Source organism: Zalophus californianus, chromosome 16 (genome assembly GCF_009762305.2).
Source record: "Zalophus californianus isolate mZalCal1 chromosome 16, mZalCal1.pri.v2, whole genome shotgun sequence".
In the NCBI taxonomy this organism is placed as follows: Eukaryota; Metazoa; Chordata; class Mammalia; order Carnivora; family Otariidae; genus Zalophus; species Zalophus californianus.
The window spans coordinates 29,218,413-29,237,581 of record NC_045610.1 but is presented as its reverse complement, the minus strand read 5'-3'; the positions used below and the strand labels follow the sequence as shown (position 1 = coordinate 29,237,581).

Below are 19,169 nucleotides of genomic sequence, written 5' to 3'. Positions count from 1 at the left end.
ATTTGGGGGATGATAGAAATGTTCTGTATTTTGATTATGGCGGTGGTTTCAAGGGTGTATATATCTGTTAAATCTCATCAAATTGTACACTAAAATGGATGCAGTTTATTATAAATGAATTTTACCTCAATAAGGAAATAACCTCAATAAAGGGATGCCTCAATAAAAGTACTAGTTGGAAAACTAAAATATGAGAGGGGAAGTGGACAGGGTTATGGGTGAGACAGGGTTGGCCACAAGTTGGTTTCCAGTTGGTGGGGCTGGGTGGTGTTTACACATTGGTTTCATTATGCTGATTATCTGCTTTTTGAACTGTGTACATTTTCCATAATAAAAAGGTTTTCAAAAGATAATAAGGACAAAAGAAGAAAATTCTAAATTAGATGTTTTGGAATTTCTCAATAATGTAAAAAATATCATTGGAATTAGATTTGGTTGCTTGAGTCTGATTCATTGGAATTAGATTGATAACTGTGAATGACTGACATAAACCTTTTATTACCTAGAAGGAGTCTGTATTCAGATTTCCTCTAAGTGACTTTGAATTCTCACTGCACATTAAGGAAAAAAATGAGAATCCAAAAAAGCAAGAATGCATAATGGTACAGCCACTTTGGAAGACAGTTTGGCAGTTTCTTAAAAGCTAAACATAGTCTTACCATACGATCCAGCAATCACACTTCTTGGTATTAACCCAAATGAGTTGGAAACTTATGTCCACACACAAACCTTCATATGAATGTTTATAGCAGCTTTATTTATAATAGCCAAAACTTGGAACCAACCAAGATGTCCTTCAGTAGGTGAATGGATAAACAAACTGTGGTACATGCAGACAGTGGAATAGTGTTCAATGAATAAAAAAAATAATAATAAGCCACTAGGGGGTTGGGGTGGGAGAAATGGGGAGACATGGGTCAAAGGGCACAAACTTCCATTTATAAGATTAATAAGTTTGATGATCTAATGTACAATGTGGTGATTATAGCTAATAATACTGTATCATGATGAGGAATAGAAGCAGAAAAATGTTCATCTTCAGTTCAGAAGTTTGACCTATGGCCTGCAGAGTTTTGATAAAGATCAAAAATGTGCTGGTTGCTGCATTCTTAAAGGGTCTCATGACCCTTGCCTCACTGATAGTTAATATCAAACTGAATAATAAGCACCAGAGAAATCTTGCAAAAGTAGTTTTACATGTAGAAATTTGAAGACATTTATGATCATATATTCCCTGCACGACCTCTTCCCTTCGGGCACTAAGCATCTGACCACCAGCTTCATACAGCTCTTTCTGCCCACGGATCCTGCCCCCCATGCTACTCAAATAACCTTACTAAGTTGCACGGTAGAACAGCTCAAGAATTCTTTCAATTATCCTGCACCATTTTTGGTGGCCCATATGAGGACAACATAATGAGTCCAAGAATGTTGGTGTGACTGGATAAGTCTTCTTTACCCCCAGTCTTTGTTTCTTACCTGAAAGGGACCAGTGGGAGCTATTACCCAGTTGAGGCACTCACCCAAGGGGGACTGCTCCCTTGGGCCTGGATCATGGATAAAGCTCGCAAGACAGTTGCCTGGATTAGATAGGAGTTCCATAATTTGGGTTATTTTCATGTTTCTCATTTGTCCTTCCCCATGGGCTGTTTGGCATTCTCCATCCTGCTCTCAGATTGAAAGTACTTCTAGCTTAGATATATGATGTCTACTATGATATAAAATAGCTGCCCCTTCTTAACAAAGGCCATGGCCTCTACCCCATCCATTAATTAGAGGCTTACAAAGGGTAGTATCATTGGTCGCCAAATATATCAACTCACTCAAAATGGAAAGAGGCAGCCCCAATCTCTGTGGCAATTCAGTCCATTCACCAGCATCTACTGTAGCCTAGGATGCAGCAGGGAAGTAAAGGGAGGTCAACATCCCTTCTCGAATGACACAAAGGTGTCAGAGCAGTTGAGAATGAGGGACAACTCCCGCCACTCTAAACCACAGGAAACTTCAGCAATATTCCTGATGGGACAACATTTGGAAGCTGAGGGGGATTATGGTAATGGACTCCTAGTTAGTTAATGTACTCTCTTCATTTTATGGGAATTAACTATGGGATCAACTTCCTCGATCCCGGAGGGTTCCCCTTTGGCCCGTCTCCTAGCACATTGGAGTCATTTTGGACAACAGGATTTGAAGAAGCACCTCATCTTCTTCTGTAACAATGCCTGGCCTTAATGTTCTCTGGAGGATGGGGCGCCTGGGTGGCTCAGATGGTTAAGCGTCTGCCTTCGGCTCAGGTCATGATCCCAGGGTTCTGGGATCGAGTCCCGCATTGGGCTCCCTGCTCCTTGGGAGCCTGCTTCTCCCTCTGCCTCTCTCTCTCTCTCTCTCTGTCTCTCACGAATAAATAAATAAAACCTTTAAAAAAATATTCTCTGGAGGATGATGAAAAATGGCCCATTAACAGGTCCCTAACACCTCAATACTATTTATCAATTAGACCTTCTTTACAGGCATCAGGGAAAATGAACCGAAGTGCCTTACAACCATGCCTTTATGCCACTGCGTCAGGATCCTAATCCAAGAGAGACTTGTAGGATGTGTCTGGTAGGGTACCAGGCCCCTCCACCTTTAGATGCTTTAGATGATGATTGTTTAAGTAGACTACCCCAATTAAAGAAACCAATTGAGTCAGACAAACAAGAAAATCAATCAGTAGAAGAAAAAGTTGAAATAAACCTGCAAGTTGAGCCCAGGTCTCCTGGTATCTCCCCCTCCATACAAACCTTCGGAGCCTTCCACTTCTAGCCCAGCAGGACACGCGAGAAGTGGAATATCATACCTCCCAAACACTCCGACTAAGGCAGGATTATCTACCTCAGGAAGTAGCAAGTGGGGAAATGGCACAACTAAGGTCCATGTCCCACTTTCCATGTCAGATCTGGCTCAAATAAAACAACAACTAGGACGACACTCAAAGGATCCATCCAAGTTTATAGATGGACTTCACCAGGTGTCTCTAACGTTTGATTTAACCTGGCAGGATATCCGTATTATTCTAAAACACACTGTTGAACTCCAGAAGAAAAGTCCCAAATTTGGGCTGGGGCACAAGAATTTGCAGATAAGCTGTCAACTAGGGATGGAAATCATTATCCAGTAGGAGGAGACACTGTTCCTCATGCTGAGCCTCGTTGGAACGACCAAGAGGACAGATCTGGCAGAGAAAGATGAGACCATATGGTCACTTGTTTATTGGAGGGAATGAAAAGAGGATTTTCTAAACCTGTCAATTTTGATAAAGTTAAGGAAGTAACCCAGGCAGATGATGAAAATTCGGCCTTGTTTAATAGAAGTAATTTGTAAATATACAAATTTAGACCCAACCACCCTGGAAGGAATGGCTATCTTAAATATGCATTCTATGAGCTAGTCAGCACCAGACATTGGCCATCAATTGGCAAAAATGGCCCTCGGCCCTCAAACTCCAAACCAGTGGCTGCTGGAATTGGCCACTGGAGTCTTTAATAACAGAGATATGACTCTAAGCCAGGAAAAGGACTGCAGGGCTAAAATACAGGGCAGAACGTAGGCTTAAATACTGGCTACGCTGTTGTGGATCCCCACAATGCCAGGCTAGCCAGGAGCAACAGGAGAAGCCGGTATCAGACAGAAGTCCAGGTAAGACCCTGTGCTATAGGTACGGCCAAATTGGACATTGGAGTAAAGAATGTCCTGATAAATGCCCTCCACCAAGACCATGTCCTGCCTGTAGGGCAGAGGGACATTGGAAAAGGGACTGTCCTTGTCACCAGAGGGAGAGGAAGACAGGAACTCGTTCCCTTTGTTTTTGTTTTTTAAGATTTTATTTGTTTATTTGTCAGAGAGCAAGCACAAGCAGGTGGAGCGGCAGGCAGAGGGAGAAGCAGACTCCCCGCTGATCAGGGAGCCTGATGCGGGACTCAGTCCCAGGACCCTGGGATCATGACTTGAGCCGAAGGCTGACACTTAACTGATTGAGCCACCCAGGTGTCCCAGGAACTCATTTCCCAGCCTGAGAGCAACAACTTGAAGAGATGGCATGGCAGGGCCCTGAGCCTGGTCTGGCTCCCCTGAACATCAAGATGGCTGAGTCCTGGGTTACCCTGGGGGTGGTAGGTAAGTTCATTGATTTTCTTATTGATACAGGAGCCACTTACTCTGTCCTTGTTCAGCATTCTGGCCTAACCTTTCTAAACATAAAATTACTGAATAGAAGGAGAACCTAACTCATGCTTACAAACTTCTCCTTTAACCTATAAATAGAGACCAATTAATTACCCATTCTTTCCTGGTTCTCCCTTCCTGTTCCACTCCCCTGTTAAGAAGGGACCTCATGCTGAAGTTGGGAATCTAGTTCAAACTAACTAGACAGGGGGATGGTCTCTTCTCCTTGCTGATAGAAGAAAAATTAGACATCCATCCTGGAATTTCCTCTAACGTTTAAGAACAAGTAGACCCACAAGTTTGGAATTGTGATATCCCCAGGAAGGCAATAAGGGTCCATCCCATCAAAATAGCTCTAAAGGACCTTGCTACTATTCAACACAAAAAACAATATCCTTTTAAGACAGAAGCCAGGGTTGGCCTCCAACCACTCCTAGATAAATTTCTTTTTTTTTTAATTTTTTATTGTTATGTTAATCACCATACATTACATCATTAGTTTTTGATGTAGTGTTCCATGATTCATTGTTTGTTCATAACACCCAGTGCTCCACTCAGAATGTGCCCTCTTTAATACCCGTCACCAGGCTAACCCATCCCCCTACCCTCCTCCCCTCTAGAACCCTCAGTTTGTTTTTCAGAGTCCATCGTCTCTCATGGTTCGTCTCCCCCTCCGACTTACTCCCCTTCATTATTCCCCTCCTGCTATCTTCTTCTTTTTCTTTTTTCTTAACATATGTTGCATTATTTGTTTCAGAAGTACAGATCTGTGATTCAACAGTCTTGCACAATTCACAGCGCTCACCATAGCACATACCCTCCCCAATGTCTATCACCCAGCCACCCCATCCCTCCCACCCCCCACCACTCCAGCAACCCTCAGTTTGTTTCCTGAAATTAAGAATTCCTCGTATCAGTGAGGTCATATGATACATGTCTTTCTCTGATTGACTTATTTCACTCAGCATAACACCCTCCAGTTCCATCCACGTCGTTGCAAATGGCAAGATCTCATTCCTTTTGATGGCTGCATAATATTCCATTGTGTATATATACCACATCTTCTTACCACTCCTAGATAAATTTCTTAAGTGTGGAATTCTTAAACCTTGCCAATCCCCTTATAATACTCCCATTTTGCCTATTAAGAAGCCTCATGGAGAGTATAGAATGATATAATACCTTAGAGCAATAAATGAAGCTGTCATCCCTATTCAGCCTATAGTGCCAAATCCTTATACTATACTAACTCAAATTCTGGGCCATACAAAATGGCTTGCAGTGCTTGATGTAAAAGATGCTTTCTTTTGTGATCCCTTAAGGGAAGGGGCCCAGCCTCTATCCACCTTTGAATGGACTCCATTAGGAGAACACCAAGCCTGCCAGCTTACATGCACAGTCCTACTGCAGAAGTTAGAGACAGTCCCCATTTGTTTGGCAATGCACTCAGGAGAGAACTGAACTGAGAACTGAGACCTCTTACATGGCCTCAGGAAACAAGAGTATATCAATGATATTTTAATATGTAGCCCCACAAAAGAGGCCTCGGACTATAATTCTACTGTTGTACTGAACTTTCTTGGGGAGAGAGGATACTGAGTATCATCGAAAAGCTCAAATTTCTTTCTTTTCTTTTCTTTTTAAAGATTTTATTTATTTATTTGACAGAGAGACACAGTGAGAGAGGGAACACAAGCAGGGGGAGTGGGAGAGGGAGAAGCAGGCTTCCCATGGAGCAGGGAGCCCGATGTGGGGCTCGATCCCAGAACCCTGGGATCGTGCCCTGAGCCAAAGGCAGCCGCTTAACGACTGAGCCACCCAGGCACCCCAAGCCTCAAATTTCTAAACAGAAGGTACAATCCTTAGGATGTGAATTAACTCCTGGACATCATTCCCTGTCAATCAAGAGAAAAAGAGCTGTAATAGAATTGAGGTCACCTGCCACAAAAAACCAACTCTGAACCTTTTTAGGAATGGCTGGATTTTGCAGCCTATGGATCCCAGGGTTTGGAATCTTAGCCAAAACTCTACATGAAGCCACCAGAGGGCCAGATGAAGAGCCTTTAAAATGGGATAAAGAACAACAGGAGGCCTTTCAACAACAAAAACTAAACTGTCCTTGGCCCTGGCTCTAGCTCTACCAAACTTAGAAAAGCCATTTACCTTATTCGCTGCTGAAAGACAGGGCCAAGCCCTAGGAGTACTAACACAAAAATGAGGGTATGAATCAAGACCCGTAGGATATTTTCCAATGCCATTGACAAGAAGAGCCCAAGGATGGCCGGCATGCCTTTTAAGCAGTAGCACCTCCTGCACTACTAGTAGAAGCATCTAATGGGACAGCCATTGACAGTGATGACTCCTCACCAGGTTCAAGGAATTTTAGAAACTAAAGAACATCAATGGATGACAGGGAGATGGCTAAGTATCAAGCTATGCTTTTAGACTCCCCCAATATTGTTCTCAAAATCTGTCAAACCCTAAACCCGGCATCCCTCATGCCTGGATCAGACCATGCCGCTATTGCATTTGTACATGACTGTGAGGAGGTAATAGAACTAGTCCCTTCCAGCCATCCAGATCTAAAAGATCAAGCCAGGGACACCTGTCATTAAGTGTCCGCCTTTGACTCAGGTCATGATCCCAGGGTCCTGGGATTGAGCCCCGCATTGGGCTCCCTGCTTCGCGGGAAGCCTGCTTCTCCATCTCCCACTCCCCCTGCTTGTGTTCCCTGTCTCGCTGTGTCTCTCTCTGTCAAATCAATAAATGGAATCTTTAAAAAAATAATAAATAAATAAATAAATAAATAGATAAATAAATAAATAAATAAATAAAAGATCAAGCCATAGACAACACTGACGATAGTTGGTTTATGGGCAGTAGTAGTTTTATAGAAGGAGGACAAAGAAAGCCTGGCTACACAATTGTTAGTTTAATGAAAACTATTGAGGCCAACCCATTACCGATCAATGTTTTTTTTTTAATGATTTTATTTTGGGGATGGCTGGGGGCGCAGTTAGTTAAGCATCTGCCTTCGGCTCAGGTCATCATCCCAGAGTTTCAGGATCGAACCCCGCATCAGGCTCCCTGCTCAGCGGAGAGTCTGCTTCTTCCTCTGCCCCTCCCTCTGCTCATGCTCTCTCTCAGATAAATAAGTACTTATTTAGAGAGAGAAAGAGTGTGCAAGTGGGGGGAGGGGCAGAGGGACAGAGAGAAACTCAAGCAGACTCCCTGCTGAGCACGGAGCCCTCCTTGGGGCTCAATCCCATGGCCCTGACATCATGACCTGAGCCAAAATCAAGAGTTGGATGCTTAACTGACTGAGCCACACAGGTGCCCCAAGATTTTATTTTTAAGTAATCTCTACACACAACCCCAAGATCAAGAGTCATATGCTCCACTGACTGAGCCAGCCAGGTGCCCCCTGATCAATATTTCAGCTCAAAAGGCAGAACTGATAGCTCTCCCTCAAGCTCTTCAATTAGCTAAAGGCCTGAGTTAATATATATATAGATTCAAAATACACCTTCCTTGTACTACATGCATCCAGTGTCATCTGGAAAGAAAAGGGGATTATTAACTAGTGATAATTCCCCTATTAGATATGGACCTGAAATTGTAAATCTATTAAAGGCAGTTCATCTCCCTAAAGAAGTTGCTATAATGTATCTTAGAGAGGACATCAAAAGGGAAAACATTTAGAATCTAAAGGAAATAATCTAGCCGATCGGGCAGCCAAACTGACAGTTCACACTAAACTATTTATGAGTCTACCAGTCTCTAATCCCTTAAGCACTGTTGTTCCCATGTAGACTATAGATCTACTAAAACTGCCAAGGGATGGTATAAGAGTGATAAAGGAAAAATCTTTGTCTCTAAGGAAAAACAATGGAAATTAGCAACAGGCCCACACCAGGCTACTCATATGGGAAGAGAAGCTTTATGGGATTTCACCAAATCCTCGTTTGATGGAATAGGATTAAGAGCCCTTTTACAAAAGGCATGTAAATCTTATGCGGTATGCACCCAGGTTAACTGAGAATGTTCATAACAATCACCCCCCCCTTTTTAAGGTTTTTAAAATTGTTTATTTATTTATTTAAAGAGATTTTATTCATTTATTTGAGAGAGAGAGAGAAACAGCATGAGAGGGGAGAGAGTCAGAGGGAGAAGCAGGCTCCCCACTGAGCCGGGAGCCCGATGTGGGACTTGATCCCAGGACTCCGGGATCATGACCTGAGCTGAAGGCAGTCGCTTAACCAACTGAGCCACCCAGGCACCCTTTTTATTTATTTCTTTATAAGTTTCTTTTTTAATTTTTTTAATTTTTAATTTTTTTTAAAGATTTTATTTATTTATTTGACAGAGAGAGACACAGTGAGAGAGGGAACACAAGCAGGGGGAGAGGGAGAAGCAGGCTTCCCGCAGAGCAGGGAGTCCGATGCGGGGCTCAATCCCAGGACCTCGGGACCAGGACCCAAGCCCAGGGCAGATGCCTAACAACTGAGCCACCGAGGCACCCCTATAAGTTTATTTTTTTAAAGATTTTATCATTTATTAGAGAAAGAGTGAGAGAGAGAGCACAAGTGGCAGGAGGGGCAGAGGGAGAAGCAGGCTCCCCTCTGAGTGGGGCTTGGGACGCGGAGCTCCATCCGAGGACCCCGGGATCGTGACCTGAGCCAAGAGTAGATGCTTAACTGACAGAGCCACCCACGTGCCCCTAACATTTTTATTTTTAAGTAACCTCCACACCCAACATGGGGCTCAAACTTGCAGCCCCAAGATCAAGAGTTGCATGCTCTACCAACTGAGCCAGCCAGGTGCCCTGATCAGCACCTCTTTTAATACTTGAACAAAAACATGGAACATATCCTAGAGAAGACTGGCAAATTGATTTCACATAAATGCCACCTTGTAAGGGATATAAGTATTTATTAGTCTATATAGATACCTTTACTGGATGGGTGGAAGCTTTCCCATATAAGACAGAAAAAGCTGCTGATGTAACAAAGACTTTATAAGGAAAATTATCCCTGGTTTGATCTCCCTTGATCTCTTCAAAGTGACATTGGTTGAGCCTTTACAGCCCAAGTAACTCAACAGGTACACCCAAGCCCTTAAAATTAAATATTTTTTGCATTCAACCTGGCATCCATAATCATCAGGCAAAGTTGAAAAGATTAACCATAATTTAAAAAGATACCTTACAGGGCACCGGGGTAGCTCAGTCAGTTAGGCATCCAACTCCTGATTCTGGCTCAGGTTGTGATCTTAGGGTCATGGGATTGAGCCCATGTTGGGCTCCACACTCAGCACAGAGATTTTCTCTCTCCTCCTTCTGCCCCTCCCCCTGCTTGCTCTGTCTCTAAAATAAATAAATAAATAAAATCTAAAAAAAAGAGAGATCTTACTAAGATGAGTCTGGAAAGACAAGAAAACTGGATAACTCCTTTACCAAAAGGTCTCTTAAGAATAAGAACCACCCCATGGGAAGGGTGCCTGGGTGGCCCAGTCAGTTAAGTATCTGACTTTAGCTCAGGTCAGAATCTTAAGAGTCCTGGAATAGAGCCCTGCGTCAGGCTCCATGCTCAGCAGGCAGTCTGCTTGTCCCTCTGCTCCTCCCCCCACTTGGTCTCTCTCTCTCTCTCTCTCTCTCTCTCAAATAAATAAATAAAAAAAAAAACCCAAAACAAAAAACACCCCGTGGGAAAGATTGGGGTTAAGCCCTTTTGAATTAATATATGGTAGACCTTTCCTTACCATTGACTTATCCTTGGACCCAGATTATAATAACCTTTTAAATTTTTCATTAGAAGCTGGATTGATCCATAAAACTCTCAACGGATATAATAATAAGGTACTGCCAAAACCAGACCTAAGGAAACTCAAATTTCTTTGCACGTAAGCCCTGGACAACTAGTCTATTTAAAAGATTGGAAGGCAAACAACTCTGGAGAACTAATTCCTAAATGGAAAGGACCTTACAGGGTCATATTAAGCACTCCCACTGTGGTAAAACTAGAAGACCACTTGACATGGGCTCATATTTCCAGAATTAAACTTATACCCCCCCTTCAATACAAGCTGACAACAAACTGGACAGTGTGCCCTCATATTCTGTGAACCAGTGGAAGACCTCAAACTCTTCTTCAAACAATAAGAAAAAATGAAGGTCTTTTTTCTTCTGCTTGCTGTCTACAAACCATACCTAAATGGTAACTCTTTTTTACAATGGGCACAGCATTACTCTGAGCTCCAAAACCAATCTTCGTGCTGGATTTGTGGCTTACTGCCCATATCAAACACTTCAGGCCTCTCTTGGTTGTGGTAACCTACGTGACAAGGTACAGATCGGCATTATTTACATCAATATGTTGCCAATAGGTTACATCATCCTAATACCAGCACATATAAGGATATTTCTATCAGTAAAAAGATGTTTCTTGCTGGCCTATGTTACATGGCAAATGTTACATGGGACTGTCCAGGCCATAAGAGACCTTTCTCTTATTCTCAAAGTATCAGAATTTCAACTGAATATGCCGATCCACAGATAGGCTCCTGACAACGGATTCCCCGACTACCTAATCCTTCCTATCGATATACTCAGGAAGGATTATATCAGATATAGGATGGATATATGTGGCCTACTCACACAGTAGGACACCTAAGCCAAAAGATCCTTTTATGCTTGGAACAGAAAAACCATACCCTTGATTCATGGTCCAATAATACTTGCCAAATGGCATGGCTCCCTCCAGAAGCCTGTGACCATACCATTATTTTAAGGCAAACATTTGGTTTGCTACTGACTGGACAAGGTGACCAGATATCAGATGGCTAGCCCCTAAAGGAATACAGTGGTTATGTGGGTCAACTTAATGGCCATGGCTGCCACCCGGCTGGAACGGAAGATGTACTGTGTAGATTATGCCTGGACACATGGCTGTAGCAATAAGACTATCGTAAGTCCAGCTAATCTTCCATATCTAAAACAATGATGGACAAGGTCTGCATTCCATGGGTGTGACCATCTGACATCTATTTTTCTTCCATCAGTAGGTCTGTAAGATGTTATATGGCACATGGAGGCCCTTGATAAATACACAATTAAGGCCTTAAATGGCTCTCAAAATAGCATTATATTATTAAATAATAAAATGACCCAACTGAGTAAAGCAGTTACAAAATAAAATGGTATTAGATGTCTTCACAGCAGTACAAGGAGGAATATGTGCCATTATTAGAGCAGAATACTGTGTCTACATTCCAGATGATGACAAAAATATAACAGGGTTACTTCCTGATATGAATAATCAAATGGGTGCTCGTAAAGGCCTCACATTGTCACTTAATGATTGGTCACATTCCTGGTCAGGAGGTGGACTATGGTCTACACTAAAGGCTCTTATTACTCTTCTTATTTTCATCACTGTAATAATCCTAATGTGTTGTCTCTTTCGCTTTGTTCTCTCCTCTTGTTGAGATACATGCAAGCAGTTCCTGGCTCCTTTGCCCAGCCAACAGATGGCCCTTACTACTCTAAACAAATTCACCCTGATGTCTCCTCTGGACTCTACAGCAATGGCCATCCGTTATAGTTACTTGTAAGGACAGACAGTGACCAATTTTGGTCCATAGGTAGGAATTTCTTTCCAACTCCACCAGCTTGAAGAAGTTATAGGAAATGAGCCCTTTGTCCTTCAACAAGCTTAAATATTTTTTTTAAGATTTTTTATTTATTTATTTGACAGAGAAAGACAGTGAGAGAGGGAACACAAGCAGGGGGAGTGGGAGAGGGAGAAGCAGACTCCCCGCTGAGCAGGGAGCCTGATGTGGGGCTTGATCCCAGGACCCTGGGATCACAACCTGAGCCAAAGGCAGGTGCTTAACGACTGAGCCATCCAGGCGCCCCAACCTTAAAGATTTAAGGACTGAAAATTGGTCAGGGGAGAAATGATGAGGGATAGAAGCAGAAAAATGTTCACCTCTAGCCCAGAAGGCTGGCCTAAAGCCTGCATAGTTTTGATAAGGATCAAATACGTGCTGGTTGCTGCATTCTTAAAGGGTCTCATGATCTGCCTGTACATCTTACCTATAGTTAATATCGAACTAAATAATAAGCACCAGAGAAACCTTGAGAAAGTAGTTTTAGTAGAAATTTGAAGACATTTATGATCTAATACTCCCTGCACATCCCTTTCCCCTTGGGCACTAACATCTGGTCACCGACTTCATACAGCGAAAAGTACGGCTGTTTCAGCCCACGGGTCCTGCCCCCGTGCTACTTAAACTTACTAAGTTGCACCATAAAACGTCTCAAGAATTCTTTCTTGACCATCACGCTCAATGATCCCGCAACACATATACTTGAATGTTGCTAAGAGAGTAGATCTTAAATATTCTCACTACAAAAAAGAAGTGGTAATTATGTGATGGGATGAGGGTGGTAGTTAATACTATGGTGTAATCATTTTGCAATTTATAAATGTATGCAGTCAGTATGTTTTATACCTTAAAATTACACAATGTTATGTGTCAATTATTTCTTAATAAAGCTTGGGTGGGGGGGAGGGGGAGGGAGAAATGAGCCACCAAGCCAGGAAAAGACATAGAGGAAACTTAAATGTGTATTTCTAAGTGAAAGAAGCCAGTCTGAAAAGGCGACATATACACGGTATGATTTTAACTATATGACATTCTGGAAAATAGTGGTTGCCAGGGGCCAGAGAGGAGGGATGGAAGGGAGGAATGAATAAGTGGAACACAGGGGATTTTAGAGCACTGAAACTATTTTGATACTGTGAATGATGTTATACATTTGTCAAAACCTCTAGAACTATAAGGGCGCCTGGGTGGCTCAGCCGGTTAAGCATCTGCCTTCAGCTCAGGTCGTGATCCCGGGTCCTGGGATCGAGCCCCACATTGGGCTCCCAGCTGAGCGGGGGGCCTGCTTCTCCCTCTCCCTTTGCCCCTCCCCGCCCTGCTCATGCTCTCTCTCTCTCTGTCTCTCTCAAATAAATAAATAAAATCTTTTTAAAAAACCGTATAGAACTATATAACGCAGGGAATGAGGCTTAAGGTAAACTGTGGGTCTTAGTTAATGATAATGTATCAACTTTCCCTGCCGATAGCGCTCTCGCAAACATGGTGAACGTTCCTAAAACCCGCCGGACTTTCTGCAAGAAGTGTGGCAAGCACCAGCCCCACAAAGTGACACAGTACAAGAAGGGCAAAGATTCTCTTTATGCCCAGGGAAAGCGGCGTTATGACAGGAAGCAGAGTGGCTATGGCGGGCAGACTAAGCCGATTTTCCGGAAAAAGGCTAAAACTACAAAGAAGATTGTGCTGAGGCTTGAATGTGTTGAGCCCAATTGCAGATCTAAGAGAATGCTGGCTATTAAGAGATGCAAGCATTTTGAACTGGGAGGAGATAAGAAGAGAAAGGGCCAAGTGATCCAGTTCTAAGCTTCATATTTTGTTAATATTACGAAGACAATAAAATCATGAGGTTATGTTCAAAAAAAAAATAATGTATCAGTGTTGATTCATTAATTGTAGCAAATATACCACACCAATGCAAGATGTTAATAATAGGGAAACGTGTGTACTTGGGTGAGGGGACATATGGGAACTCTCTATACTTTCCCCACAATTTTTCTATAAATCTAAAACTGCTCTAAAAAAAAAAAATCAAGTTTGTTAATTTTTTAATGTTTTTATTTTTTTTTAAAGATTTTATTTATTTATTTGTCAGAGAGAGAGAGAGAGAGAGCGAGTACAGTCAGGGGGAGAGGCAGAGGGAGAAGCAGGCTCCCCACCGAGCAGAGAGCCCGACATGGGACTCGATCCCAGGACCCCGGGATCATGACCTGAGCCGAAGGCAGCCGTTTAACCGACTGAGCCACCCAGGTGTCCCTCAAGTCTGTTAATTTTTAACAAAATAAGGGAAATAGAAGAACAAAAAACTCAAATTGTATGCTTTGGAATTTCTCAATAAGGGAGAGTTGCTTTTTAAAAAATCATTTAACTTACATTTGGTTGAGATAACTATGAATGACAGGAAGAAAATTATCATCTAGAAGGACTTTACATTCAGATTTCCTCTAAGTGACTCCAAGTTCTTGCTGCACTTTAACAAGGAAAATGGAAATCCTAAAAAAATGTAAAAGACAGGCAGAAACATCCAATCATTCTACTCTGCAAATGTGTCCTCCAATCTCTCTCTTGTTTAGCCCAGCAGTATTATTATATGTAACCACCCCTGTATTTGCTGCCTTTGTTTTCTGGTTCCAGGGGAGGGTGACTCATATCCACAAAGGGTGGGTGTGCAGGGAGGCCCTCCAGAAATCTGGGGAGAGTGAGGAAGAACTTTGAAATATTAATTACAGCCACATTTACAAACACTGCTGATATGGCTGGGAATTGCCTCCAGAGGTTGGGATACGGTGCTGTTGGATGTGGTCTCAGTTTTATGGTTTCTTTCTTTTCTTTTCTTCTCTTTTCTTTCTTTTTTTTTTTTTTTAAGTAGGCTCCATGCCCGACATGGGGTTTGAACTCACAATTCTGAGATCAAGAGTTGCAGGCTCTACCAACTGAGCCAGCCGGGCACCCTGGGGTTTATTGCTTCTTAACTGTTGAAAGCCAGCTTCCCGCCAAGTGTCTGGGAGGACACACCCAGTTCCCCAGCTCTGGCTAGATTGGAAAGTGAAAGGTTCTCACTGAGCTTGCTGGCTGGGAACTGAGCCACCTGTCAGGAGGGAGAACGGGTCGCGCTTAACTCGAGGGTGCTCCCAAGTGGCTGTGGACCAGCAACAGTCCCCTGCAGAGAGAGGCAAGATGTGTGAGCCAAACTGTAAGTATAGAAGTTATCAGTGGGTAGAGAGCTGGAGAAGTCCAGGGTGCAGAATCCTTGACTGTAACTTCCATTAGTGGGTTGGATATGCCAGCATCACAGGGTAAACCAGGAGCTTAGAACGACTCATCAATCACTAATATTTAGTCAGCACTTAATCTGTACCAGGCATTGGGCTAAATGCTTATATGAGATATCTCATGTATTCTTCGCAATGATCCTCGAGGCAGGCACTCTTTGTATCTCCACTTGACCGACGAAGAGTTGAAGGACAGAGAAATTAAGTCACTTGCCCAGGTCACCAAACTATTATGTGGTAGAGCAGGGAATTGAGTCTGGTTTGCTGGACCTGAGACCTTGTCCTCTTGCACGCCACGCTAGTGAGGAGAAGGCAAAAAGATTAGGAAGAGCAAAGATTCCTTAAGTGGCTATGGTGGCTTTCAGCTATAACTGCTGGATATGGGCTACAGATGGGTCTACTGATAAAGCAAGAACCTAAGTGGGGCCGGCAGGGGTAGGGGTGGGCAGGCTAGGATGGCGGAGAGCTGTGATGAGGGCTCTATTGCCGGAAGAAAGCTTTTCAAGGTCAGAAGCATAGTCTTAGTACTACCAGTGCCTAGCATGGTGGTGAGCACATAGTAGGTGCTCAATAAAAGTTTGCCAAATGAATGCAGGAAAGACCTTTTTTGGGCCATCACAGCCATTTACATGGAATTACCCTTAGGGCGCTGGTAAATATCCAATTGCCTGCTGATGACACTCTTTTTTAAAAATTATTATTATCATGGTAAAAATATTGATAGCATGAAATTGACCATTTTAATAATTTTTAAGGTTATAGTTCAGTGGCATTAAGTACATGTTGTGCATGCTGATGATTTTTAAATGATACACAAATTAAGAAAGCAACAATGCCTTTCCTCCCTAAACTAGTCAGCATTTGTATTGGTCAGGATGTCACAGGTTATGCTGTGGTAACAAAAGACTCCAAAATGGGGGCGCCTAGGTGGCTCAGTCGATAGAGCATGCAACTCTTGATGTCAGGGTCAAGAGTTCAAGCAAGCCCCACACTGGGCATGTAGCTTACTTAAAAAAAAAAAAGTAAAGGTTTATTTCTTGCTCATGCTTACATGTCCATTGCAGGTCGCTGGGTGTTCTGTCCCATACCATCCTCACGTTGGGAGCCAGGATGACGGGAGAAGTAATACTTTTTAAGGGTATAGTTCAGGGGCATTAAGTACACGTTGTGCATGATGATGATTTTTAAATGATACACCACTGGGGAAAGCATCTGGAGGGTTGCTGGTTGCTATGGCAGAGAGAAAGTAGTGGCCAATCTTGTACCTGCTCTTAAAATGCCTGCTCACATGTTACTGGTCAAAGCAGATACCATAACCGTACCTAACTTCAAAGAGAATGTGGAAATATGCTCCTATCATGTGTCTGGAAAGAAGGAAACAGAAAATTTGTGAAGAGCCCTGTGAATGAGTACTACTAGTCTCTTTTGGTTGCAAATGACAGAAATTAGATTTGAACTGGGTGATGCACTTGATCCTGACACCTGTTTGTATGTCAACGACTGGCCGGGTAGGTGGAGGAAGAAGCTGGGAATTGGGGTGACCACGACTTGGCAACTGATCCCCATATCTGAGAAAGTCAAGTGGGTGGATAGCAATTGGGCCTACTCCCAACATTTTTTGGGCCCAGGTAAGAATATGAATACTCATGTATTCATGAGTATGAATACCATGTCTTAAATAACTAAAAGCTTAAAATCAAACAAATAAATGGCTCAATAAAATATATTCTCTCTACTTTAACAAATATAGCTTCATCACAATAAAACATACTTTCATGGTGAGAGAATCAGAAAACATCCATAAGGGGCACCAGCTGACTCAATCAGTAGAGCATGCGACTCTTGATCTCAGGGTTGTAAGTTCGAGCTCCATGCTGGGTGTAGAGATTACTTAAAAATAAAATCTTAAAAAAAATCCATAAATCTTTAGTTTTTATATGACTGAAAACCAGCAAAATAGCAAAGATAACTGAATGTAATTATTACTGCAGATGTAAAGCCAATGTATATTAACTTCAATTTCCTTTTTTTTTCTTTTTGGTGATTCATGTATATATAATACACATAAATTGTCTTCTATGGCTTTTGAAATATATTACTTCTAAAATAATAAAGAAAAATATAACTTTTAATTATATTTTGTAATATAATCTAGGTAAATTGAGTAACAAAGATTTACTTCTAATTATGTTGTGTATGATTTCTTCTCTTATGTTGAAACACATTAAATTAATAATCTCATTTTTTAAAAAAGATTTTATCTGTTTATTTGCCAGAGAGAGAGCAAGCACAAGCAGAGGGAGTGGGGGGCAGAGGGAGAAGTGGGCTCCCTGCTGAGCAAGGAGCCTGCCACGAGGCTTGATCCCAGGACCCCGGGATCATGATCTGACCAAAGGCAGAACACTTAACCAACTGAGCCACCTAGGTGTTCCAATAACCTCATTTTGAGTTCTTCATTTTATATAGTGATCATTTGGTGCGTTCTATCTATCATCTATCTATCTATCTATCTATCTACCTACCTACCTACCTATCTATCTAGGAGGCTCCATGTCAAGCATGGAGCCCAGTGTGGGGCTTAAACTCACAACCCTGAGATCAAGACCTGAGCTGATATCAAGAGTCAGATGCTTAACCGACTGAGCGACCCAGGAGCCCCTCATTTGGTGAATTTTATTTATTTTTTATTTTTTTTAAAGATTTCATTTATTTATTTGAGGGAGAGAGAGGATGAGTGGGGGGAGGGGCAGAGGGAGAGAGAGATGCAGACACCCCACTAAGCAGGGAGACCGACATGGGGCTTGATCCCAGCACCCTGGGATCATGACCTGAACCCAAGGCACAGGCCTAACTGACTGAGCCACCCAGGCATCCCCATTTAGTGCATTTTAAAACGTATTACATGCTGAACATTGTATCACATTTTGGAATAGTGTCTATGAAACCTAGAAAATTTCCATTGTTTTCTATACATGTTGAGCTGCCATTGCCACAAGAAGCATCATTATCTTCGATTAAATACTAGACACACATAATTTTATAAGAACATCATACATCACAGAAGAACACCATTTGGTCTTTGTTGAATAGTACTTTTGTTTTGCTGTTTATTCAGTCTCTTAAAAAATTAATTCTAGGGGCGCCTGGGTGGCTCAGTCGTTAAGTCTCTGCTTTCAGTTCAGGTCATGATCCCAGGGTCGTGGGATCGAGCCCCGCATCGGGCTCCCTCCTCCACGGGAAGCCTGCTTCTAACTCTCCCGCTACCCCCTGCTTGTGTTCCCTCTCTTGCTGTGTCTCTCTCTGTCAAATAAATAAATAAAATCTTTAAAAATTAATTTTAATGGTCATATAAGTATTTTTTGTGTCTACATTAAGTTTCACTTTAGTCAAGAACCTGCATGTTTCGAGACAGAAACACCTTAATTGGCCAAGGCTGCTCTTCAGGATCAGTTGTAAACTGTCACAACAGTAGTAACAAAATTTATGTTTTGGGACCTAGCATGTACAGACATAAAAGCTATTTCTACAATTTCTTTCTCCATCTAAAATAATTCTGCCATAAAGTGAAATACTAAATTTTCTGCCATGTTCATGTGATTGAAAATTATAACCATTATTTTTTTTTTAAGATTTTACTTATTTATTTGACAGAGAGAGAGAGAGCACAAGCAGGAGGAGTGGGAGAGGGAGAAGCAGGCTTCCCACTGAGCAGGGACCCAGATGCGGGGCTCGATCCCAGGACCCTGGGATCATGACCTGAGCCGAAGGCAGTTGCTTAACCGACTGAGCCACCCAGGCGCCCCTGTAACCATTAATTTGAATTAGATTGCCCTCTGCTAGGGACGTATTTACACTGTCTGAAAGATGTGACAGGCATTTTTCAGGATCACTACCCAATGAGCATAGTAGAGCTCCAGAGGTTTTTAGTTTTCACATTCAATTGCAGATTTTATAAATGCAATTTTCTTCATGTGCAGATGGACTGCCCAGAATTGCATTTGGCTTTCTGAGTCATGATTTTGTTATGAATAA

At 42.3% G+C, this 19,169-nt stretch overlaps 1 protein-coding gene across 1 annotated transcript; it reads left to right on the top strand.

Annotated features, from left to right (window-relative positions):
• The first annotated feature begins 13,326 nt into the window (after positions 1 to 13,326).
• Positions 13,327 to 13,733, top strand: LOC118356383 (60S ribosomal protein L36a). The gene has a single exon (XM_035724680.1). It carries the CDS (start codon positions 13,351 to 13,353, stop codon positions 13,669 to 13,671), a length of 321 nt encoding a protein of 106 aa, XP_035580573.1. The 5' UTR covers positions 13,327 to 13,350; the 3' UTR covers positions 13,672 to 13,733.
• The last annotated feature ends 5,436 nt before the right edge of the window (positions 13,734 to 19,169 follow it).

Bases quoted from the DNA above. Each gene is read 5' to 3' on its own strand.
- LOC118356383 (XM_035724680.1), top strand. From the start codon at position 13,351: ATGGTGAACGTTCCTAAAACCCGCCGGACTTTCTGCAAGAAGTGTGGC.